Raw genomic sequence first — 27,500 nt, forward strand, 5'->3', positions numbered from 1 at the left:
CTAAAAATATTCTGCAGAGGTACCATTACAAGATCTACTTTTTATACTGCATCAAGATTATGTTCAGCTTATAGTGTTGTGTTAAATTCGCCTGTGCTTAAAGATTGCACTAGATTAATTCTAATGTACAAAGCTGGCTTTGATGGTGCAACAGGGCAACATGTTTATAAACAACAGTAAGATGATACAATTGAACATAATACTGACGCATCATCAAACCATCCTCAACTAGCTACTGTAGGCCTCTTAGATTTAAATATAAAAAATAATCAAAAGAAGTGGTTCTTGCAGAATATGAGTCAATTAAGGCTTCTATTAAAAATATATCATTATCCAATGTATCTGTTTTATTGGAGGACGGTACAATGAAGGAAGTTGTAGTACAACATATAGTAAATATAACAAGGATAGATAGGAAAATTTAAACTATTAGTTCCACAACTACCAACTCTTACCAATGCTGTTCAGTGTGTGGTGCATCTCTAACCAAAATAAACAATCTATCTTTATTAGTTCAAAAAAAACTTTAGAAGGCATTATCAGACATGGTGTTTCAACTTTGCACGCATTGATAAGGTTTTTAGAAAAAAGTATTGTTAAACTGAGAAAGGTTCGAGTTCAAGCTGAATTTTAAAAAAAGATGGGTCTTGTCATAGACCAACCAAGAGTAGGTGGTACATCAAATGATGGTAACACAGCTAGGCGATTTTTTCAACAATACGATGTCTCAGATAATATAATGAACAAAGATGCAAACCTTATGAAAAGGCTTCATATTGTTCTGGCCACAATGTTATGTGATTGTGACGTTAGCTCCACAAAATTTACAACATTCTGTTGGGAAACTGCTTCGCTATATGTAAACCTGTACTCTTGGTATCCTATGCTCGAAACACTTCATAAGATTTTGATTCATGCTATGAAGTCATTGAATTATTTACTCTTCAATTAGGTATGTTTACTGAAGAGGCTTAAAAGGCTTTCAGTAAGGTTTTTAAGATCTTTCATGAATTTCTAACAAGAAAATGCAATCAGAAAAAAGAGAAACAAATTAAACCTTTTTCACTGTCTTTTATGTGCATCAGATAATTTAATTTGCACATTTAGAAAGAAAATGCATAACAAAAAAAATAAGTCTACTGCCTGGTGTCATTGAACTATTGCATGAGCCAACAACAGAACACTCTACTTAAAATGTAAATTTAAATAATATCCTTGTTGCTAATTTTTTATAAATGGAAAAAATTGGAGTTTTTAAATCATTTAGGTTAGTATGTAATCAAGTTTAAAGTTTTTTTAAAACAAATGTTATTTTTTCTACAGATTGTGTTTTACAATGTAATAAACTGTTTCTAATAAAAAAAGTTAAATTTTTGTTTCAGGGGATTTGGCTAGAATATGCCACTTTTGACTAGGGGTTGCAATCCCACAATCCCGTGGGATCCTGTATTAATTTAGCGCATGTGAGATCCCGCAAAAACTACTGCAGGATCCGCAGGATTTTGAAATTATTGTTTTTAAACAAAAAAAGTCAATTCTTTTAAACAAAAAAAAACAAAAAAGATATCAAATTAAAAGTGTTTAATGTATTTGCAAAACAAATCCATATAAAAATTTACTAATCATACAATGCAAATGAAGTGTATACTGAGAAACTTCTATACTATATGCAGATACGACAATACTGAGTCAGGATTACTTAAAATGTTTTATTAACTGTCTGAGAAACGATGTGTTATTTATTAAATAAGTATTAGCAATTTATTAGAAACTGTCTAACTTTGTCAACTTTTTTTTTTTACTTCTAATATGTATATATATCTTCAGCTATTAAAATATTTTTCTTAGCTATAAATATAAAAAAATCATTCAAAAATAAACAATTATTTAAACATTAGTCGAACTTGTGTAAAAATTTTTTTTGTTTAGTTAATGATTATGTTGAAATTTTCGCTAATGAGTATGTTGAAATTTTTGTTAATGAGTATGTTGAAAACATGAAATTGAAAACGTATGTGCATAATAATAAAAAATATACTTTTAAAAAGACTTTAAAAATTATTTACATCAAGATTTTAAAACAAAAGTACCAACTAAGCATGTCGCAAATTAAAACTATATGAAATTATTTTTAAAAAAGTGATAAAGAAGAAAATGCGAAGTGCATGTTATGTTGGGCTATTTTAAAAATTAGTCAAAGATCAACTAAAAGGTTATTAATCCATTTAAAAACTAAACATGGCACCAATTTAAAATCAAACATTTTACAACAAGACAGAGCTTCAACTTCAAAACAGCATGATACAGTTGAACTAGAGCCTAAAATATACATCGACTGCGAAGACAAAGAAGTAATTCTATTGAAAAATGTCAAAACAACTGACACGCTTTTCGTAAAAGAAATTACTATGGAAATCACGCATGGTTGCTAAAGATGGCTTTACATTAATAGTTTTTGCAAATCTTCAGATTTGCGGTATTTGTTTTCAAAGAGTGGTTTCCAGATCCCTACTTCACCTAATACTATAAGATTGATGGTAGTTACATTCTCAGATTCTGTAAAAGCCAATATGATGCAAAAATTCATATCATTAAAAAAGCAAAATCAAAAGTTTTCATAAAGTTTGACGAATGGACATCACAAAATAGTCAGAGATACTTAAACTTAAATGTACATATGGAGGCAAAACACTTTAATCTTGGATTGATTCGAATCCATGGATCGTGTAATGCAGAATATTGAGTCAAGTTAGTTGCAGGAAGGCTAAATAGCTTCGATATTGACCTCCAAAAAGACATCGCCATGACCACTTATGGTGCAAGTGTGATGGTGAAAGTCGGTAAAATGATGTCTTGCTATCAAAAACTATGTTATGCTCATGGAATACAACTTGCAGTCATTGATATATTTATACAAGAAAATCAACGAAGAAGTCAAAGAATTGTTTACTACATATGAAAATTGTGAAGAAGAAGATGAATATGGTAACACTGATGATGATGAAGTTATAAATAAAGAATATGGCTTGACAATAATTTTGGACCGACCATCTTGTAATTGCTAACCAATTCATGCTGAATCTCATAAAAAAAGTGAGAATAGTTGTGAAAATATTTAAAAACTCTCCTGTCAAAAATGATACATATTTACATAAGTATATCCTACAAAAACACGTGAAAAACCTTTAGTTGATTCTTGACTTAATTATTTGTCTGGCACCACAAAAACTTGGTCTTGAACTATTATGCAGGAGAGAATCGAACCTTGTCACTGCGGAAACAACTTTTCAATTTATGTTAGATAAATTACAAAAGCAATCATCACTTTTGAGCATAGATTTAGCAACGGGATTTTGTGAGAGGTTTGCTCAACGTCGTAATAAGAATTTAAATGGACTACTAGTTTACTTACAAAATCCTAAAAAATATGAACAAGAATTAAAAAAAATGAAAATACTTTTTCAATACCAAATAGAACCGCTATGCGTCAAGAAATAAGAAAAATATTAACAAGAGTTTATACAATTGAAAGAAATGAAGACGAAGAAAAAGCTAAAAGGTGTTCTATGTATTTTGGCTCATCTTTTTGTTAATTAAATGTTAAGAATTATATTGATTTACAAATGAATTGTATTTTTTGGCATTACTTACTTCATCTTATTAATTTAATAAGTTGAGTATATTTTTTCTGAAATACTTGAAAGAAAAATACAATTGTCATTTTGCCTTTTATAATGTGCATAAGAATCTACTAATCCCGCACAGGATCAGCACAGAAATTAAAATTTTCCACTTGGATCCTGCAAGATTGAAAAGTGTGCGGGATTGCAATACTACTTTTGACCCACAATGCACAAATAGCTTTAGTATAAATTTTTATTAGTTAATTTTAAAGTTACCGAACAAACCTTTGCAACTTTTAGTAATTATTATTTTTTTCCTATAACTTTTTTATTCATAATCTTTAAATTACTTTAAATTTAATCAATTTTTTTAATTAACTGATGTTTAAACAAACAATCATTTAAAATATGTAAGCTTTGACTGTTATTATTTTTGCAGTAAATTTATTGTTTTGTTTTTTCATTAACTTTTGCAACTTTATAAATTGACTATTTCATTAAAAACAGTGTTTACTGTTTTTAATAAACTGAGAACTTGATGACCAGATATATTTCCAGATATCGCAATTCGAGATCACTTGAGCATTAAGTTATTTAGCAGGCTAAGTATGTCCTAAAAATTATGTCCTAAAATTTATGTCCTAAAAATTATTGTCCTAAAAATTATGTCCTAAAATTTATGTCCTAAAAATTTATGTCCTAAAAATTATGTCCTAAAAAGTTAAAAAAATAATTACAGCTAAATCTACTAATACTTGTGTGATTGTGCAGGCTATCCTACTAGTACATATATATAAATTGCATAAAAATATTAACTTATTTTTTCATCATAATCGATGAAAAAAATGCATAGAGTTAAAACAAGTCATTTTAAATCAAATACAGTATATATATATATATATATATATATATATATAAATATATATATATATATATATATATATATATATATATATATATATATATATATATATATATACACACACACACACACAGTGTGTATGTGTGTCACAAATACATATAAATGTATGCATTTATACATGGTTATACAATATATGCGGATTGTAAAAAAATATATGATTCTAAACTTATATTAAATAAACAAACAACAACAATAAATAAATAAACAACATAGTTTAACAAAAAGAACAAACTTTGTAAATATGTAACAACATCTGAAGATTACACAAGAAAAAACAGCATAGTCACAATTAAAAAGTTTTGAGAAAGTATATATTGATTATTTATAAAAGTCTTCATATAAAGCAAAGAAGTCTAAAAATTAAAAAAAAAAAAAAATAGACATTTCTTGGACAACTTATCTAAAGTTTACTTTATGATAAAAAATTTTTAACCTTTAATAAATTTTTTTTTGCAAAAAAAAACTTTAATAAAAATATTTTTTTTTTGAAAAGACTTTTATAAACATGATCCACATAAACTTTCTCAAAAAACTTTTTAAATGTGATTATGCCGCTTCTTCTCCTGTGCTCTTCATCTACTTGCTTATTGATATAAACAGAAAATAATTGACATTTTATATGCATTTTCACTTGGGAGTTTAAAAAATCTTAAAAAGGAAAAAACATGACCAAATATGGCAAAAAGTAACGCAATAAAGGTTATATTAAATCTTTATAATTCTTTTTATTATTGATTCATTATGGTGATTTAAAACCTCCAAATTCTTCAAAACAATTTCTTGCAGTTTTCAGAACAATTACTGCAGTTAAAAATTTAATAAAAGATCATATTTTTTCTTAACAGTTTTGTGATGCATGCATACAATCGTGTGAAAATGTCATTATTAACAAGTTAATGTGCTAATATAAGCATAGCAATATTGGCAAATATGAGCATGTTAATATTACTAAAATATTGTTTGTCCAATATTAGAATGCCAATGCTGGAGATTGACATTCTAATATTGGTAATGATATTGGAGTAAAATTGACATGCTAATACTGGCCAATATTGGTATGCCAAATATTAGTATACCAATATTGGCGCAATATTGTTAACCATTGTTGGCACAATATCACATATCTTGTCCGATTATTGTCCAAGATAACTAATATCACACTATTATTGCACCAATACATCTTGCTACTAAGGTAGAAAAAAAAATAATAAAAGAAAAAAAATATAGTTTAAAAAAAGTTTAACATACGTTTAACTTTTTTTAAACATTTTAAAACTTTTTTTATCGAGCAAGTGAAAACGTAACAATATATATTTTTTAATAAATTGTACTTAGAAAACTAAAATAATCGCTGGTAAAGTAATTAAATATTTTATTTTTGCAATACTTTTATTTATTACTCTATATTTTTTAAAAATAAAAATAATTATTAGTTGCAAATTTACAATTATAAATTTAAGAAATCATAAAAAAAAAATTAAAAGAAAAATAAAAGAAACACATTTTAATTCATTTATAAAAATGTTGAGAAAAGAAGTTATTTTGTTTTTAATTTTAAAAAGAAAGTAATATTGAACTTGTTTTGCAGAAGTTTAACATATTGCGGCAGTTTAAATACTTTTTTTAAAAAAAAAAAGTAATAAACCTGCAAGCAATCTAGCAGCTGATTTTAAGTAAAAGGTTTGTTATATAATGTCGATGATAAAATACTTGATGAAAGAATTAATTTCATAGAAAAGGAAAAAAAAAATTAAAAAACTCTCACTGACCATGTGTACCAAAACATTTGCAAAAATAAAAAATAATTTTTTTAATGGAAATGTTTACTTACTGGAATTTTATTTTGTTCTAAGATACCATTTTTAACAAATGTGTGAACAGCATCAACAGTAATAAACTCTGACATCAATTTGCAAACCCAAGATGGATTAATAAAAATGATACCTCTTAAACATTCATTTGCGCCATTAAAATGAAGAATTGCACCTTAAAAAAATTGAATAAATTTAAAAATATTGAAACTAAAAACTATATTTATGTTTAAATATTTGTAATTTAAAAAAAAAATTACTAACAAATAAAAGTAATTAAATTAATAAAAATAATTTTTATGTTATTATTATTATTTTTTAAACATTTTGTATTTACAAAAACAGTTATAAACAAGTCCTAGGTAATGTCTTTTTAACAAACTTTTAAATACAAATTTTTTTTTTTTAAATTATTCACCTCCCCAATGTATGTATGTATGTATGTAATGGAAAAACGTAATGCAAGTAAATGCAACTTTACTCAATAAACATATTTACATAGTATTAGTAGTATTTATTATGTTGCAACAAGCAAAGGCTAGTGTAACCAATTCTGATTTTTAAAATTTACAATTTATTTAAAAAAATTTAATCGTTAATGAAATTGTTTTTTAATCATTTTAGATGCATTGCTTAAAAGTTTCTAAAAACATGTCCAACCTTAATTTAAAACTATTTACAGTAGTGTCAATTCATGGGTGTGCTGCTGTTGATACTACTTCAAACATTTGTTGTTAAAAAAAACTATCCATAACAAATAAAAAGCGTTTTATCAGCATGGTCTTCAGCAATTTTCAAATTTCACAATTGCTCTAGCCGACATTTCGCAAAAACATTTGATGTTGTTAAGCACAGAACAAGGCAAAAAGTGATAATGGAAGCTTTTTTTATCTCATTGGAAAGTGGTTTGGAGTGGAGTTCTGCAAGGTTCTATGCTTGAACCTGTTCTATTCATAATATATATATTAATGATTTACTAGAACTATTATCAAATGTAAATACTAAATTATTAGAAAAAGTAAATAACAGCGATGATAAAAATGCATCACAAGACAACAAACAAAATAGCAAAATAGTCAGAAACATGGCTTCTTAACTTGAATCATACAAAATATAAAGTGATCCAAATCAAATAGCAATCACACCTACACAATTTCATTAAAAAATGAGATAATAATTTTATGCAACACAATTGAAGAAATTGATCTTGGAATTATTTTGTCTAGCAATATGAAGCATCATAGACAAGAAATGCATGCATCAAACAAAAAAAATAGAGTTCTTGGAATGATAAACAATACATTCATTATTTGGATATTAAGCTACTTAAAAAATTGTACGCAGCCTTTTTTAGACTTCATTAAGAATTTGCAATATCGGCTTGGAACCCCCACCAAAAAAAGATATAATTGAGCTTAAAAAATTACAACATAGAAAAACTCGTCTGATTCAATTACTCAGAAAACTAGAATACAGAATGAGATTTTTTAGCAATTGAATACAAAAAGAGATTTTAGGTATTTAATTGCTAGAAGATCATAGAGTTCGAGGTGACCTAATTCAGCGTTTTAAAATAATAAATGGCTTCAATATAGCAATTAGTGCAAAATTTGTTTTCTTTTCAAGAAAATAAAAAAAACAACCAAACGCATGGGCATAAATTCAAACTAGTAAAAGAGTTAGTAAAAAACAATGAACAACCTCATTAATGTCATTTTTTACAGATCATGTTGTAAATGAATGGAATAAATTTTTGGAAAACAATGTCAATGACACCATTGGCGCCCGTAGGATTTTTAAATGTTCTAGATAGGACACTTTTACACATTTAAACTCTAAACTTAAATATTTGCATGGTCATAACTTTTGTAATTAACCAAAAAGTGGTAATTATTACCACTTTTTGCCTTGTTCTATGCATAACAACATCAAATGTTTTTGCAAAATCCATGAATGCTACATCAGCTGCATCTTTTTCAAATAATGAATAGGCAATAAAACCTATAGTTTCAATCATATTAGTCAAAAGTCATTATTAAACTGTTACCATTAAAAGTTAAATTACATCAGCTGCGTATTTTAAAGTACCGCATTATAAAATTCTCACCTTTAAGATGGCATTGTTTGCTAATGATGCTACCATTTATTCTTGTCTTAATAAGAAGCAGCACTCTCCACTTGGAACGGGCATTTGAGCTCGAAAAGGATCTCATTTCTGCTACAGCGTGGCAGGGCTTGTGATGATGAAAATCACCAAGCGCGTTATATTGCGTTTGTAAAATTATCATATGTTGTCATTAAACATGATTATGTGCGCCATATTTTTTTTTATTTTTTTTTTTTATGTTAATTCACCTCCCCAAGGCCGAGAAGGCCACTACATACGAGGAGGCTACTTAATTGTGGTTATAACCCTCTCTCAACTCTATAACTCCGAAACACGAACCTTGACGAACAAGGCCGCTGCGCGGAGAAACAAGTTGAGCGCGGTACTACCAGGGACGTGGTGGGGATCGAACTCGGAACCTCTCGCTTACAAAGCGAGCGCACTACCACGACACCACTACCGCATTCTTCATTCATATGATGTTGCTAGTGCAATTGTGAAATTTGAAAACATCATGAGTGTGCTATTGTAGATACTACTTCAACATCAAATGTTTGAAGTAGTATCTACAATAGCACACTCATGCCACTACTTTAACGTAGATTTTTATACTTCATAACTTTTTGTATATTGTTTGTTCCAGATCACGATTTTTTTAATTTACTGTAAAAAAACCAAAACAAAACCAAACAAAAACGCAAGTCCAAGTTCTTATTGATTTAGTTTTAAAGAATAATTAAACTTTTTGCTTTTGTTTTTGTGATATGTTTTTAAAAATTTTTTATTATTTATTAAAAATAATTTTACACAATTGTTTACATTAATTAATAGTTTGTGTCATTAGTTAAAAACATTAATTTGAATTGTGTCATTAAAAAAAGAATTCTGTAGAAACAAAGAACGTTGTTCACAACCAGTTTCTCTTATTTTAATTAAGTTTTTTTAGGTAATTATTTATTTTAATTAATTTTTTTTAACTTTCTCATAGTTTAGTTTAGTTTCTTCAGCGCATTTTAATTAAATAATAACATTTAAAAAATCTCTATTATGAATATTTATTTTTATTATAAATGATGTGTGAAATATTACAAACAATAAATCAAATAAATTATAAGCGATATTTTTTCAAAATTAAAAATATTCTGCAGTTTTACTTTTCTTATAGTGATTTTCTAATTTTCATTATTATATTCATTTTATGCTTCCATGCGCACTTGGTGAATGTAGTTAACATTCCATTGTTGAAATTAGAAACTATTAATGACTTTAAAATGTTCATTACGTTAGTGCAAAACAGAAACATGCAGAAAGCAATTTTTTAATTTTTTTTTATTAATTCACCTCCTCAAGGCTGAGAAAGCCACTACAGACGAGGAGGCTACTTAATTGTGGTTATAAACCCTCTCTTAACTTTATAACTCCGAAATACGAACCTTGACGAACAAGGTTGCGCACGGAGGTTGCTTGAAGCAGTGCTTTTTATATTTTATATCAGTGCTTTGATAATACTATATCTTTAACTGAAAATTTTTATTTAAATATATTTTATAAAGAATCAAGAAAGTTTGAAAATACCATTTACAGGCGCATTTCATGAGTGCTGCATGATTGTGCCCACTTTATCACAAGCCCTGGCATAGGGCTTTGAGTGTCTGGTGAACTTGAACTTTGATAAAGCTCAATTTTTTTTAGCTAATTGTTATCACAACAATATAGATCTTTCTGTATTTATAAACAGTAATGTACTCGATGAGTTATCTACTCTACGCCATTTAGGATTAACTCTTACATCCAATCTTTCTTGGAAACCGTCTGCAAAATTATTCAAATCCACTGCAAAATTAACATCTGCATAGGCTGCATCTCTTTATCATGCATGTCACTTTTTTACTCTGGGTTCATTATCTCTATAAATCCCAAATCCGTCTTTGTATGGAATACTGTTGCTATAACTGGAGAGGATCTTAGATTGATGCCCTTTCTCTTTCAGTCTTTTATGCCATCTACTAAAATTCATTATTGTGTGACTCTTTATTAAATTAAGTCTCATCCATTTAGACTGTTCCTATGTGCTCTAATAATTCTTATTATTTTTTCCTAGAACACTAGTTCTTTGAAATTTGCTTCCTTCATCTTGTTTTCCTTATTCATATAATTTGCAACCTTTTAAGTCATATGTTAATCATTATCTTGCTCTATAATTCTTTCTTAACATCTCTTCTAATCTGTAACTTCCATTTCTAATAGTGGTTGCATACAGCCTAGTTGGAAGTGAAGATTTAAAGTCTTGGATTGGAAGTTTAAAAAAAAGAAAAAAAAAGATGAATTTAGATTGAAATCAATATTTTATGAAATAATATTTTCTCTTTTTTAAAAATTTTTTGAAATATTTGTTTATGAATATGTAAAGTTGTAAAATATTTTATAATATTATATTATAATATTTAAATGTTGTGAAAACAGGCTTGCATGTAAGTTTCAAAACTGTTAGTTTTAAAAGTTTTTCAAAAACTTAAGGTATTTTTTTTATTATTATTAAATAAGTTTTTCTGAATGGTAGAAATCTCTTGAAATCTCTCAAAAATTTTTGTGGAAATTCTCTCAAAAAAAATTATCGTGGAACTTTTTTATTTTTTTGTTTATTATAATATTAAAATTATAATTATTAGAAAACTGTAAAAAACAGGTTTTCAGAACTAGTTAATAATAAGTAGTAAGAATAAAACATCTTTTCAGTTTTATAAAATCATAAAACAGTACATATTTTAAAGTGATGTATAAACAAACTGAAGGTTTTTTTAAAAAAAAATTCTAGGAGATTATCGTATGAAATCTATTGATAAATATAAGTTTTTTTGAAAAGAGTAAAAGTTAAAAAAATGTTTTAAAAGTTAAAAACGTTATACAATTTTTTTTAAAAATCTCCAACACTAAAAAGTGGTTAAAAATAAAAAGATAAATTTTTGATCTGTAATGAGATTTTTGGACAATTAACACCGTGGTAAATGTATAAGATTGGACGACTTTCTGTTTAAACCTACACTTCGTTTAAACCTACATTTTCTAGTTTTTGTGTAATGTATTGCTTTTTTGAACTTTAACAACCCTTATTTATAATAATTTATAGATAAAGATAAAAAATTTATTCAATAATAAAAAAAAAAGTTTTTGACAAACTTTTAAAAAGCTAATAAATAACTAATTAAAAAGTTTTGAAACTTTCCAGCAAGTTGTTATAACATTTAAAATATTATAATATATTATAAAATATTTTTAAATAACTCTTGATTTCTTTCTGCACAATGGCTCGAAAATAAAAAACAAAAATACAAAAAAATATAAAACCAAAAATACAAAAAATATAAAGTCAAAAAATACAAAAAATACAAAAAATATATATATATATAAAATACAAAAAAAGCATAAAGCAAAAAATTAATATAAGAATGGTTTAGTCATGCACTTTAAATGTGTTTATTTTGTGGTCCTTGAGCTTTTTTTAACATGAATTTATTGAAAGTTTAAAATAATCAACAATTTGATAGCCATTCTCTAATTGCTTGGAAAAATGTGTGGTCCTTGAGCTTTTTTTCAATCAACTAATAAAAACAAGCGAACAAAACAGATAAAATAAAAACTACTTTAATAACAAAGAAAAACTTTCGTTAGTAACAATAAAACAGTCTTTAGTAACAATAAAATAGTCTTAAGTAACAATGAAACAGTCTTTAGTAACAATAAAATAGTCTTAAGTAACAATGAAACAGTCTTTAGTAACAATAAAACAGTCTTTAGTAACAATAAAACAGCCTTAAGTAACAATAAAACAGTCATTAGTAACAATAAAACAGTCTTTGGTAACAATAATATAGTCTTAAGTAACAATAAAACAGTCTTTAGTAACAATAAAATGTCACCTATATAACTATAGATTAACAGTTAAAATAAAAATGTTATCATTGAAATAAAAGTATACAAATATAAATTATAACCAATAAAGATTAAAATCAAACTGTGAAACCTGTGTTCATAAGAAACTCAGTTGCTAGTTCAAAGTCATCATCTTGAAATGCATCATTATCACATTTTAATGACTTGCCTGTCGAAACAAATTCTTCTCGACTAATTATTGGAACTTCACATTTTCTTTCTTTCTGATTTTTAATTTCATTAATTTTTTCTTCCAATTTTGTATAACTTTGTGGAAACATTTTACCCATTATTTTCTCCCCATCTTTTCCCCCATCGTATGTCATATTTCTTGCCAAATCATAGATTTCTGTTTTAAGTTTCGCAATGTCTTGACAATAAAAAAAAATACAACATTAAATAAGAACCATTTATATCATATTACTTCTGCATATACAGATGTAAGATGTAATTACTTATCTAACAAGTTTTGCATTTAAAAAGAGTTATAAGTAAGATTTAAAATTTCCAAGTTATTATAATTTTTGGTATTGACACTCCAGAAAGTGCATACTATTTATTGTTTTTGTTTTTTATTTTTTGTAGTGGTGAAAGAATTATATTGGAAATACAAGTTACAAGTTTTACATACATATTGGGACTTTTATTAATTTTTCTTATTTGAGGAATCTGAAATATGTCTGCGCTCAACCATAACATTATAATGGTTAATGTTTAATTAACAGAATTTAACACTTACAGAAATCAACAGGTACAATTAGTTAAAGATTTGAAAATATTAATTGATCAATTAACAGAAAATAATAGTGAGCTAACTGAAAAATAAGAGAACTTGAGAAAGTTAACTCAACCAGTGGTTATCATTTAACAGAATCGTACTTAACAAATACTGTTGTACTAAAAAATAAAAAAGAAAGAAAATCAATTTTCAAAAAACCTAAAGAATCAAGAGATTTAAAGGAAAACGATAGGATATTTATCAGTCCAGATTTGACACAAAGTCAATGATATCAAGTAAAATTGTTAAGTGAAGAACGCAAGTTAAGAAAAAATAATAATATTGACAAGGAATATTATAACACTATCAGAAATAATAAAGTAATAAGAAAAAAAAATTAGCAATTAACAATAAGCACTCTTAATACAGCAGCAACAGGTGACAAAAGTATTTTGAAGAAGAATAAAAAAAGAAGGAAAAAACGAGATAAGAGAATGGTATTTAAAATGCTGGTACACAAATGCTACATCATTAAATAATAAAATGAGTTATTAATTGAAACGAAGTTAAACTCACCAAGTGTAATTATTGTATGCAATACATGGTGAACAGATAATTTGATAACAAATAATACAAGATATTGCTTATATAGAAAAGTTAGAGCCGCTAGAAAAGATGGTGGAGTGTGTATATATATTGTTAAAATCCTTTGAAATTTCAAATGTTGATCTACCAAGTAACCTAGTTGATCAAATTTGGTGTTCTATAAACATCGGTAATGAAAAAACTATATGTGGATGCATTTATTGTACTAGAGATAGCAACGTATACAACTGCATAAATATTATAAGGTCAACTAAAGAAGCTGACAGTATGACATTGAATAAAAAAACAAATGGTATTCTCCTATGTGGGGATTTTTATTTCTCCTATGTTAATTGGAACAATTACATTGGTAAAGTAGCTGGAAAACATGAAATGGCACAGTTGTTCTTAGATGGATTAGATAAATTCTGTATGCTCCAAAATGTAAATAACTCAATATTTTATCTTGAAAATAAAAATAGAAAATGTGCATCAAAGAGTTTTGAAGGAGTTTTCTAACAGTATCTCAATTCCATTGTAGTATGGTTGTGCGCCATACATATTCCATTGTGCTATGGTTGTACAATCTTGATAAACTATTTAAGTGCATTTTTTTCCTATGAGTTTTTGTACATGACGCCATTGATTTTTTGTTTGTTTAAGTAATTGATCTTTTAAACAAACAAAAAAATCAATGAAATCATGCACTAAAACTCTTAGGAATAAAATGTGCTTGAATAAACTATCAAGTATGTAGGTCGTGGCAAGTATGCAAATATACCAGATAGGAGCAAATAAAAAAATAAGAAAGTCTGATAACATTTAATAGCAAAGATTTTATTAATTTTATTAAGAACTCCATTATTAAAAAATAAACAAAAACTGCACAGCACATGCGAACAATATGTAATAATCTAAAAAACAAGAACAAAAGTGATAAACTTAAGACAGATATTAGAATTATGTGAGAAGAAAAGGTATTAGAAATATGTAAATATATCAGATAAAAGCAGATAAAGAAATGAGTAAATCTGATAAAACTTATATGTGAAGAGTAAGTAAGCTCAAGCAGGAAAGTAATCAGTTGATTAGTGATTCATGATCAGTTAATTACATTTCACAGTGATTAGTGATTTCACAGTGAAAAGATTGAAGATAAAAAGAAGCAGGAGTTAAAACTCCTGTAAAGAGTATGTAACATATAGCATGAAAAAAGTTTATCGAAGACATGAAGTCATGGCAACATGGCAAGGTATTCAATTCAATCTGCAAAAACATATTTAATTGATAACATCATAACAACATATCCATGATGGCAAGTTTAGTCCTACTAAATTAAAAAAAATAATTTTTTTGCAAAGTTTTGCAAAGTTTAAAATATTTTATGTTCATTTATTTGTTAATTAAAAAAATAAAAAAAAACTTATTTGATTGTATTTATTCAAATTAGTTATTTTGACCAGTAACAAATGTAAACACAATATTAAAGTTGCTGCAGATATATATTTATAATTATAGATTAATTAATGATAAAGAACAAAATTTTTAGACAAAGTAACATAATTTTAATTCAAACAACTTTCTATTTCAAAAACTCAATTGTTTGTATTTATTCAAATGAGTTTTTTGGATTCTATACCTTATTATTTTTTCAAATATACAATTCTATAGTTTTAAGTAATAAAAAACTTTTTAGTTAAAAAAATTAATTAAAAAAATTATAAAACATTAAGACAAGATATGACCTGCATTAACAATAACAACAACAACAACAACAACAACAAAAAACAGTAATAAAAAAAAATTACCTTTAGAATAACTATGAAACTTTGTGTTCAGAGAAACAAAGCAAATTTTTAATCTACTAAAAAAATATTTATCGCTATATTTTAAATTTCGAACAGCAGGAATAGTTTTTATAAACGTTTTAACTTCAGTTTTTATTTGATTACAAGCATTATCTACGTCATCCCTCTTAAGGAGATCTAATTTTGTACCAACAACAATTATGTAAAAAAATTTTACTCGAGCAACTAAATTTTCAAACCATGGTTGAAGTAGTTGGGCATATTCATTTTTTTTACTTACATCCCAAACCAATATATATAAGGAGGAAGAAGACAGAAAGCACTGGTGGGTTGCAAAGTATTCCTCTTGTCCTGCAAAATCCCATACTCGAAAAATAAACTCCTTACTCGATAAAGATTTTTGAATTGTGATCTCTTCGATATCAATACCTAAATAATATTTTGAATATATTCAAAATTATATATATATATATATATATATATATATATATATATATATATATATATATATATATATATATATATATATATATATATATGTATATATATATATATATATATATATATATATATATATATATATATATATATGTATATATATATATGTATATATATATATGTATATATATATATACATAAATATATATATATATATATATATATATATATATATAATATATATATATATATATATTAGGGTGTCCCGTTTTCAAGGTCACATTTTATTTTGACTAGCATTTTTCTGCTGCGTATATGTGAGAAAATGAGATCTGTAAAGTTTTAGAGCTCTAACTTTACTTTTTGTGACTACACAAGCCACCTTAAGTTTCTAAAATCTTGGTTTTTGGGTGAAAAAAGCCTATTTTTACAGTGCTTGTGTAGTCACAGTTTGAAAGATACAAGTTAATGTTACGTTGAACCATGTACTATTAGCAGTTTGAGTAAAACTGTTAGTTAGGTTTGAAGTGAGTTCAAAGATACGCTTTTTTATGCGGGTTGACGCGGTTGACAAAATCAAACAAAATACTGATCTAATCATTATGAAATGGGTCTAAATCGATTTCCGAACCATTTTCACACCTAATTAGACCAACGAAAATCCAAAATCGGTTGAAAAATGTTAAAGTTATGTATATTAAGTGACATGATTTGAAACATGTAAAAATGCCTAAAATATTGCATGTTATATAAATAAGGGAAGGGGGAGGGGTGGGGGAAAACTACAATCTAAATGTGGTGAGCAAGTTCTGACCTGGGGTTTTTTACAGAAGAAAATGAGTGAATTGCTAGCCAAGCACAAAAAAATTGATTTCTCTTCAAAACAGACAAAACACTAAAGAAGTAGAAAAGAGAATAATTTTCAAACACAGTATTTTACCTGTTCTTTTTGATGTTATGCCCAGTGATGTGATACAAATGTTAGAGAAAGATAAGAAAAGATCTCAGGTAGACAAGGCAGAAGATATCATTTTCATAAATGATCAAAGAAGTTGCAGAAAAATGTACATTACGAAGAATGATAAAAGGTACATTTATTCTGCTTGAAGATCTTAACAGACAAGAGTAAGAATGTCCGGAGCAGATCATGACCAGAGTTATCAGTCTGAGCTGTAGGTTTCATCTTCAAGTGAAACAGAAATATCTTCAGAGGAAACAGACATCTCTAATTCTACAGACTTGAGTAAAGATGAGATAGATCCACAACCATCTACATCTGATGGCATAGTAGGAGATCATGCCCTTATTTCGAAGGTTAAACATGTAAGCATCAGAGCTCAATCCAATGTTTTAAAGCAGGTGGCTGATACAAGTGGACTTTCCAGTAAAAGTATGTCAAAATCTAACATACACAGAATTGGTAGAAAGGTCATACAGGAAACAGGGGAGGAAGCCAAGGCAGCTTAAGAGCAAAAGCTGGATCAAACATGATGGAAATGATAGTCAAAAGATGTATGATGTAAAGCTAGTCAAAGAGTATTCTGATGGAAAGAAACTCAAAAGAGAGCGCTTAGCATTGAGTGTTACTTGTGATGGGGAACATTTTTTTCTTGGAGTACCTCTGGTCACTGATTTTACTGGAGCTTGTCAGACTGAGAAGATTATTGAGATTTTAGAAGAAAACTCACTCAAAGAAGACATAAAAGGTCTAGTATTTGACACTACTGCGTCAAATACAGGGTAAACATCTATCTTGGAAGACCTGTTATGCAGCTTGCTTGCAGACATCATGTCTATGAGTGTCATATTAAGAATGTTGCAAAGCTCTTCAGGACAACCTCAGGTCCAGATAATCAACCCTTCAAGAAACTGTGGGATAAGTTTTCTCTCATTCAAATTGATCAAAATAACCTTTGCAAATTCAAATATAGAATAAATCAACAACTTGACAATGCTGTTAGAGTATCCCTAGAAATCATCACAAAGTTGTTGGATGAAGACAAAATACCCTGAGATGATTATTGGGAGCTAGCAGAAATTGTTCAATTCTATTTATCCCCAGAGATTGATCAACTGACAGTTTGACAACCTGTAGTAATTTATCATGCAAGGTTTATGGCACAGGCAATAAAATGACAGATATCGTTTCCACAGCTTCTACAAAAAGAAAAGGTGAGGCCATCTCTGAGTTTGTAGCATTGTATTATGCAAAGTGGTTTTTAACCTCGTCTCAGACTGTAATTTCTCCAAGACATGAACATAGAAGCAATCTGGGAGATAAATTCATACATGAAGAGCAGACCTAATGTTGCAGCCAAATGTCTCGATAGCATTGCAAACCATACATGGTATCTTCATCCAACTTTGATCCCATTTAGTTTACTGGATTCTGGAGTGTCAGATGAGGAAAAGACTGATATTGCTGAAAGAACCCTGATGATAAATGATTTAAAGGAAAAGTATCCTCTGTCATTTATGTATAAGAAGGTTAATGCGTCAGGTTTCATTGACAAAGAAAGAGAGAGGCCCAGATTGTCTGAGTTTGTTGATTCAGAATCCATTTTGATATTTAACATCTTAAAAATGGATAGCAAGCAGCTTGAATGGATGAAGATTCCACCTAGACAGATTGTCTGGCTACACAAAGCTCAAGGATTTTATCTCTAACATTCCTGTAACTAATGATGCTGCAGAGAGGAATGTTAAGTTTATACAGGACTTTGTTGATGGAAGCCATGATGAAGAGCTAAGACAAGATCTTCTCCACGTAATGGACCACAAAAGAAAGGCTGGAAAACCACAAGGGAGTGGTAAAAAGAAAAGAAAATGGTAATATGTTGTAGAATTAGTGGTTAAAATATGTCTAGTATAATATATAAATAAAATTAAACATAATTAGTACTTTTTAACTGATTTTGGACTTTTGTTGGTCTAATTAGGTGTGAAAATGATTCAGAAATCGATTTAGACCCATTTCATAATGATTAGATCAATATTTTGTTTGATTTTGTCAACCGCGTCAAACTGCATAAAAAAGGGGAAATTGTGTCAACTGCGTATCTTTGAACTCACTTCAAACCTAACTAACAGTTTTACTCAAACTGCTCCCGATTTTTTTCTAACTAATGAGGGTTAGTAGTACATGATTCAACATAACATTAGCCTGTATCTTTCAAACTGTGACTACACAAGCACTGTAAAATAGGCTTTTTTCACCCAAAAATCAAGATTTTTGAAACTTAAGGTGGCTTGTGTAGTCACAAAAAGTAAAGTTAGAGCTCTAAAACTTTACAGATCTAATTTTCTCACATATACGCAGCAGAAAAATGCTAGAAGCAGTCAAAATAAAATGTGACCCTGAAAACGGGACACCCTAATATATATATATATATATATATATATATATATATATATATATATATATATATATATATATATATATATACACGTATATATATATGTATATATATATATATGTATATATATATATGTATATATGTATATATATATATATATATATATATATATATATATATATATTATTTAGATGAATAAAACTGATTAGCCAGATATAAAGTTTCATGTTATATATATATATATAGAACTCTTCCTGATGATCCAGCAATGGTGAAACTTCAAGTCGAAGATAAAAGTTAGATAAGTGTTTTTTACTAATTTTATATATATATATATATATATATATATATATATATATATATATATATATACACACACACATATATATATACATATATATATATATATATATATATATATATATATATATATATATATATATATATATATATATATATATATATATATATATATATCAGGGTGATGCATAAAAATAAAATTTCAAAATATGAAAGTCTCACCTTCTAGTAGTGTTACAAATAACATAAAAAAATTAAATAAAAATTTTCAGCTTTTAAAAATATTTAGGGATAGCTCAATAAGTTTTAAAATTTTACACGAAAACTGGTTTCGTTAACTTTTTTTGAAAAAATCACATCACTGCCAGGCCACATATTTTGAATTAACAATACATATTAATCAAAATAATTTAATCATATTAATTAACAAATTTGAAATTAACAATCCATTCACTCTGTCTTTAGCCTTTTTGTAAATGTTATCTGTGTCCCAGCTAACTGGATCAATGTCAAGCAAAGCCTGTTCATTAATTCCCAAAAGTCGAAAGAATGCTAATGTTTTTGACGCTACAAAATCTTCAATCGACTTCAAATGAATGTCATTAACATTTCCCAATCTTTTCAGGTTGTCTTCTTGTGGTTCGTTATTTATTCTTTCAATCATTTTTTGTTTTGTTTCATGTGATACATTACTTGAAAAGAAACTCAATCCAATGAGTTCTTCGCTCAAGTACCATAAATGGCGTTTTAATGCAGCCATTGCCTTCTTGCTAACTTTTTTGTTAATTATTTTGTGCGATTCAAATTTCTTCATTAATTTCAAATCATTAGCAAGTGCTTCGGAAACAAATGGACTAGAAAACCTTGCAGACATGTACAGAAGAGTTGAAAACAGATTGAACTCCAACAGAGATTTCTCTTCTTTTGTAGTAACCTTGAATTGCTTTCCGAACATGTACATTTTTATACAGTAGATGACCTTAGCACCGTTTGAATAACAAAATATCTGGTCCACTAGATGGGCCCAAAAGACGCTTGAATACATCTTACACAATAATTTCATGCATATGATGACGGCATGCTAAGTACAATAGATTTTTCTCTAATAATTTTTTGATTAATGTACATGCTCCGGAATGACAGCCGGTGTTACTCGATGTAGTGTCAAAGCACATTCCAACAATTTCTTTTTTTACTCCCCATTCTGTTAAGCTAGAAACTGTAGCATCCGCCATTGCTGCACCTGTTCCGGTCACAAGTTTAAAAACTTCAAGCAATTTTTCCGTATATTCTCCCATTACCAAAATTGCAAAACGATCAACTTTTTCCGAAATCGAACATGTAATGCCTGGTAGTAATTTGCTGTCCTAATGTACAACTAGCAGTATATCAGGATTAAATTCACTTTTTATATGGGCAGCTGCTTCTTTTCTGTTTTTTATTTTGGCTCTTCGAATAGTACTAAACGACAGGGATAAATCTTTAACATTATGTCCTAAACTCTTGGCAGTTGCAGCAATAGTAAAAGTTGCCTCTAAATCCGACATTTTTGTTCGGTCTAATGCAGCTGCAAGCTTCGATGACATAATTGTTGCGATTTTGGATTTCTTTGGCATCTTTCTTTTAGGTTCGAAATTGTCATTTAATTCGCATTCATCCAACTCAGTGTCGATTTCAATATCGTCATCTTCCAAGTCTGGCAAACACATTGAAGGAGTTTTTTCAATACTTTCCTTTCGTATCTTTTCCCTTTCTGCACGTTGTTCAATTTGTGTTTTTCTTTCTGCTATTGTCTTCTCCTTTTTAAACAATTTCTGATCAATTGCAAGCATGCACCCTTGTCTTCCTGCTCTTTGCACTCTTAGAAACTCCTTGTCCTCTTTAACCGTCATGATAGTTATTGCGTTCTCATGAGCTATATCAAATAACTCTTCTATTTCATTCATAAAGTAAGACTCACTTTGTTTTTGAGTTTCAGTGAAACGCTTCTTGTTCTTTCTTAACTTCTGGTAAGTATCAACTATCTTTCTATCTTCTTTATAACATGGTGTTCGGCCCGGACAGGTATTCTTGCCTTGGCCCAAAAGAACATAACTTCTCGTGCAACAGAAACAACACTTTCATGGGCAGTATATTTTTCTCGCCCATGGTGGTGAAAAAATCGAGACAAAGCTTGTTTAGTTGAAGACAATTTACTACCTAATAGTGTATCACTTGTTGGACCAATCAACCACATCTCAGTTGCACTTCGTGTTAGGTTATTTTCTAAACTAATTTTTGCACGACTTGTTTTTGGAGGATCTGCCATTTTCTACAAAAAAAAACAGATTAGTGAAATAATTTTAATTTTATTGCAAAATATGTAGATAAGTGTATAACCACACTCTTGTATATAAATATGATGTTTAAAAAGAAAAGAAAATTTGTACATACTTTCAACAAAATACAACAATTTTAGTAGCTGAAAGCAAACTATAACAAAAGATACTAAATCAAAATTAATTTATATATTGATTGATAAAGTTGTTAAAATACTGTGTTGTGTATAAATCTACAACAGCATAAAATGAAATATTAAGGATTAAAACAAACCAAATTATGTAATGTATCTTGTTTTCAACATGTTTGGATATTATTTTCAGATTTCTAAGTCTTTGAGCTACCCCTAAATATGCTTCAATCTTCATATAATTTTACATTTTTATTCATTTATATGTTTGGAACCAAATGAAAGGGTGAGACATCAATATTTCAACCAAAAAAAATTTTGTGTACACTTCATGCATCACCCTAATATATATATATATATATATATATATATATATATATATATATATATATATATATATATATATATATATATATATATATATATATATATATATATATAAAATATATATATATATATATATATATATATATATATATATATATATATATATATATATATATATATATATATATTATTTAGATGAATAAGACTGATTAGCCAGATATAAAGTTTCATGCCTAAAGGCAATCATCAGTCATTAATGAAAACAAAAAAGCGTAAACAAACTGCTACAAAAATGTAAAAATTACTGTAAATTTTAAAGAGAATGGTTAAAAACATTTGGGCTGAATTTTTTTGAGTAAAACAAAATGATAAATGTATACCAAGAAAAACTAACTTTGTTGTTTTACTGGAAGCTCGCTGTTACCATGTTAGCTAGTTGCTTTAAGTCTTTAAAATATACATCCCAATCTACAGACTTGATAATTTATGGTAAGGATATATTTAATGAAATTTATTCTGTAAAACATGTACTGCTTACTTTATTTTATTTTTAAAATTGAAAAATTATTGGTCAAGATTACAAAAAGCTTAGTATTATCGAGTCAATCTTAAAATTGAAATTGATTAATAAAAACTTTTTATTGTCAATTTTGTTAGTTTTTTGATTTGTAATGTTAAGAGACAGGTTTTAATGTAAATTAAATGCCAAATACTAAATATAAATTTAGAAATATTCAATATAATACGTTTTTCAAAGTGCACTGCCACACTTTGACAACTTTAATTACCATCTGTCTTAAATTATTTCAATAAAACATCGCTTTAATTAATAAAAAAGTTGTCTTTAAATTTGTTAAGTGTAAAATCTATAAATATTTTCTAACTAAAAATTAAAGAATTTGGCAAAAATCTCTAATAAATGATGTCATTTACCAAAATTATTTATTAATTAAAAATTTCAGAATTTGTAAAATGTCATTTTAATAGAAAAACAAAAATATCATAGTGATAAATGGCTCAGGGTATTCACTAAACTGTTGTAACTCTTATGTAGCTCTACTAAGGTTATGAAAACCATATGCTCAGCTTTTTTTTTGTACCTATTTGGCATTCACCAATGTTTCATAGCATATTGGTAAAGTTAGGGTTTCACACAAATTGCATTAAACTTATGCAAAAAAAAAAAAAAAGAGTTGATTTTTTTTTTTTAATGAACTGAGGTTTTTGAAATTTTATAAAGCAATTTTTTTAATATTGAATTCATATAATTTCTAACAAATTTAAATTATTGATTATTACTAATTAATATTTTTTAAAGCCTAATAAAATGACAATAGTATTTTTATAAAACTCCCCTATAAAAACTAAATAAAGATTTTTTATTGAACATTTATTTACTCAAAAATATTATTATAAAAATTAGGAAAATAATTTTAAGTAGAAAAGAGGAAGAGAGGTTCAGAATTGATTCATCTACAAAGAGGATATTAAGGGCAGGTCAATTTTGACAATTGTTTAATATACAACTAATCTTGCTATAAAACTTTCATTTTCTTCAACCATAAATATCACATAAATTGTGTTTATTTAAAATACAAATAATTAAAAATTTGTATACTAATTTGACATAAGCATGAACATACTTAAGTTTGGAGTTTGCATAATGCCTAAAAAAGTCATATATAAAACATCAAAAAAATCCTTGTAACATTCACCCATGTAACATTCAACAATATATTATTGCCTTTGATTTGCAAACAAAGAGTTTTAATTAGTGTTCTTTGTACAATGCCAAGTCGAATTGGTTGACTTGTGCTAATTCAACCTGAACATTGTGTACATCATCTTCATTACTGTCCTCAAAGTTTATGTAATCTGGAATTTCTAATTCTAAGCAATTGCAAAGATTTTCCGGTAAATTGCACGCAAAATATATTTTGTAGTATACTTTTCGATTGAGCATATATAAGGAGTACTGAAGTGTTCCACCTCTCTGGTGACCTCCAATGGTTTTTGAGATGACCAAAGGATTGCTCCAAATCACTATCTACATGAAGGTGAACTTTATTATAAAATATTTTCTGTGCTGTAGTTGGCTGATTAAATAATGTGATCATGACTGTTAACAAGCAAAAAGGAAACCTGCATTAAGACCATATTTCAAAGTATTCCAACTTCTCTGAAAAAAGGAAAAAAAGCTATTTTTAAGTAAGTAAACTTATACAAGTAAAAGTCTATAAATCAACTCTTTTAAACTTCATTTGTAACAGTCCATTAATAAGAAGCATATTTAAAAATCAAAAATCAAAAGATTATTCCTTTTTTGTTGTAAATTATTTTTGAATTGACGAATAATTTTACAAATTATTCCTTGAAAACTCCCAATTACTTTGATAAAAGCCTAATTGATATTAGGACTTTTGCTTCTGAAGAAATCGGGTTGCTTCTCAATGTGATTGGTGAAAAATCATTGTTAATGTGTTGACAATATTTCTGATTATTTTTAGACAAACCAACTTTTTGAATACATTCTACATCAGGATAATCATTTAAAGCAACAAGCTGAGCCTAACGCCAGATTTAATTTTGACCAATTGAACATTATTAAAACAACTAAATGAACTATGATCATTATACTTAATGAGATATGTACAAAAACGCTGTAAAATAGATATGTACCACTTGACAAAAACACTGTAAAATAGAATATTTATAAAGATATAGTTGCTTTTTTTGTATATATATACAATTATTTAATAATTATATATATATATATATATATATATATATATATATATATATATATATATATATATATATATATATTACCAAAACCACTTCTGCATCATAACAATATAACATGATATTGTTATGATGGTTAGATGATGTTTTTTTCGATTTTTTATGTTAATTTAGCCTTCAAGTCCATGAAAGCCATTACAGTCGAGAAGGCTACTATAACTATGGTTACAACCCTCTCTCAACTCTATAACTCTATAAACACAAACCTTGAGAAACAAGTTGAGCATGGTACTACCAGGGACCTGGAGGACACCACTATCACATATACATATATCTATCATATAATATATTATTTCTCTCTCTCTCTATATATAATAATAATATAACATTTATATATATATATATATATATATATATATATATATATATATATATATATATATATATAAATGTTATATGAGAAAAAAAAGTAATTGAATGGTATTCGCTAAATTAAAAATACCATCCCACCTAATCATTGTTATATATAGTGATTTATAAAAAGGTGGCAGGATGGTTTATACTTTATAAAAAGATGATGGGATGGCATCCTGCCGCATCCCGCCTCACATCAAGCACTGAATCTGACAATATAGTTATATATAAATCAAATAATATTGCACCATTTTTTCAGTGAATTTAGCATTACGCCAAAGTTAAGGCAGCTTATAGCTAACACAACTTTTCTTGCTTAAATTAAGCTAAGCAAGTGTTTAAAAAGTTTGGTGAATGCCATTTCAGCTAGTAAGTTATGAGTTACTTAATAGAGAATAGTAGAATAGAAAATAGAGAATAAGTAAAAATACTAAAAAATGATTAGCTGAAGACTTAAAAAGTTGTAGGTTGCATATAAAAGAAAAACATGAAGATGGCTAAAAGTTATTGGTTTTTTTTGATGTGCAAGGAAAAAAACTAGATTAATAAAAGTTTTTATAGCATGAAGGGACAGATACAGTAAAAGAATACATCTTGTTGAATAAAAAACAAGCAAGAATGAGTTTTGGTTTATTGTAATAGAGATGATAGCTTGTTTGAGCATTGACCATGATGATATTTGTAGAAAAAAGTGAATACCGGTTTTTTAACACTGAACTTACGAAAAAACTTGCATAAGTTTTGTTAAACGCAACTGCACAAGTTTTGTAAATGCGAATTTTGCAGTTTTAAACTTACGCCAAACTTATGTCAAACTTAAGCAAAAAAAAAGTTTGCTGAATACACTCCCAGATAAATTTGAAAAAAAGTTCAAATTGTTTAAATAAAAAGAAAAAAGACTCAAAATATAAAATAATGTCTTTTAACAACGTCTTTTTTATATATTTAGGAGTGTATCATAAAAATCTTAATTTTATTTGGTTCTTAAAAAAGAATTCTTATTTATAAATCCTCTATAAAAAAACATTCTTTTGTTTATCTTCCTATAAAATTTATAAGAAAGTCTTATGATTGATGATAAACGCTTATTTTAAAAAACAAAAAAAACAAAACAAATATAATTAATTCAAAAATGAAAAATTCAATTTTAAAAAAATCCTATAATGACATTATATACTAAAACTCTTTGAAAATAAACTCCCTTGAATAAATTATGAAGTCTGTTGATTGGGCCATATATTTTAAAGACTTAAAGCAACTGGCTAACATGGATACAGCAAGCTTTGAGTAAAACAACAAAGTTAGTTTTTCCTGGTATATGGTTTGTTTTACTCAAAAAAATTTAGCCCAAACATTTTTTTAAATCATTCTGTTTAAAATAAACACAACAATTTCAGTACTTTGGAATCCCTTTCAGATGTAATAAACAAATCTAAGTAAAAAAAACAAAACAAAAAAAAAAGCCGTTACAGTTTCTTCTGTTTCAAATAAAGGTAATAAGAATTTTTTGAATGCCAACACTGAGATAAAACTTCATTCTTTTTATTTACTAGGTTTATACTATTATGTGATAAAATTACATATTTCTTGAAGAGATAAAGGTGGCATATTTTTGTTGTAAGATTGTAAAAGTTTTGCAACGTTTGATAATTTCCATTTTATAATAGACTTTATGTTTTGGTCTTTTAAGCTCCATATTTCCTTAGAGAGTTCTGTATTATTTCTATACTTAACTGATGCAAATGATTTGAGATGATTAGCATATTTTAATTTAAATAGTGTATGACTAATGCTAAAATATACTTTTTTCTTATAATCATGATCACTAGAACTTACAGTTGCTTAGTAGACAATATTGTTAGACACACAATGGTTGTTTAAAGGCCAAATTGCTTTATCTATGCAGTTACATTGGTTGGTTTTTAATTGATTTTTGTAGAGCAAAATTTTGAAATTATGTGAATTTATGA

At 27.2% G+C, this 27,500-nt stretch overlaps 1 protein-coding gene across 2 annotated transcripts in view; it reads right to left on the reverse strand.

Annotated features, from left to right (window-relative positions):
- LOC101239195 (leucine-rich repeat serine/threonine-protein kinase 2) overlaps window positions 1–27,500 on the reverse strand; it is a 142,771-nt gene that overhangs the window by 31,276 nt on the left and 83,995 nt on the right. For both annotated transcript variants that reach the window (XM_065803102.1, XM_065803103.1), the window contains 3 exons: window positions 15,505–15,933; window positions 12,485–12,763; window positions 6,377–6,531 (listed from right to left, as the gene is read on the reverse strand). In XM_065803102.1, the coding sequence (XP_065659174.1) occupies window positions 6,377–6,531; window positions 12,485–12,763; window positions 15,505–15,933 (863 nt within the window). The remainder of the gene's footprint in view (window positions 1–6,376; window positions 6,532–12,484; window positions 12,764–15,504; window positions 15,934–27,500) is intronic.

Source organism: Hydra vulgaris, chromosome 08, assembly GCF_038396675.1.
Source record: "Hydra vulgaris chromosome 08, alternate assembly HydraT2T_AEP".
Taxonomy (NCBI): Eukaryota; Metazoa; Cnidaria; class Hydrozoa; order Anthoathecata; family Hydridae; genus Hydra; species Hydra vulgaris.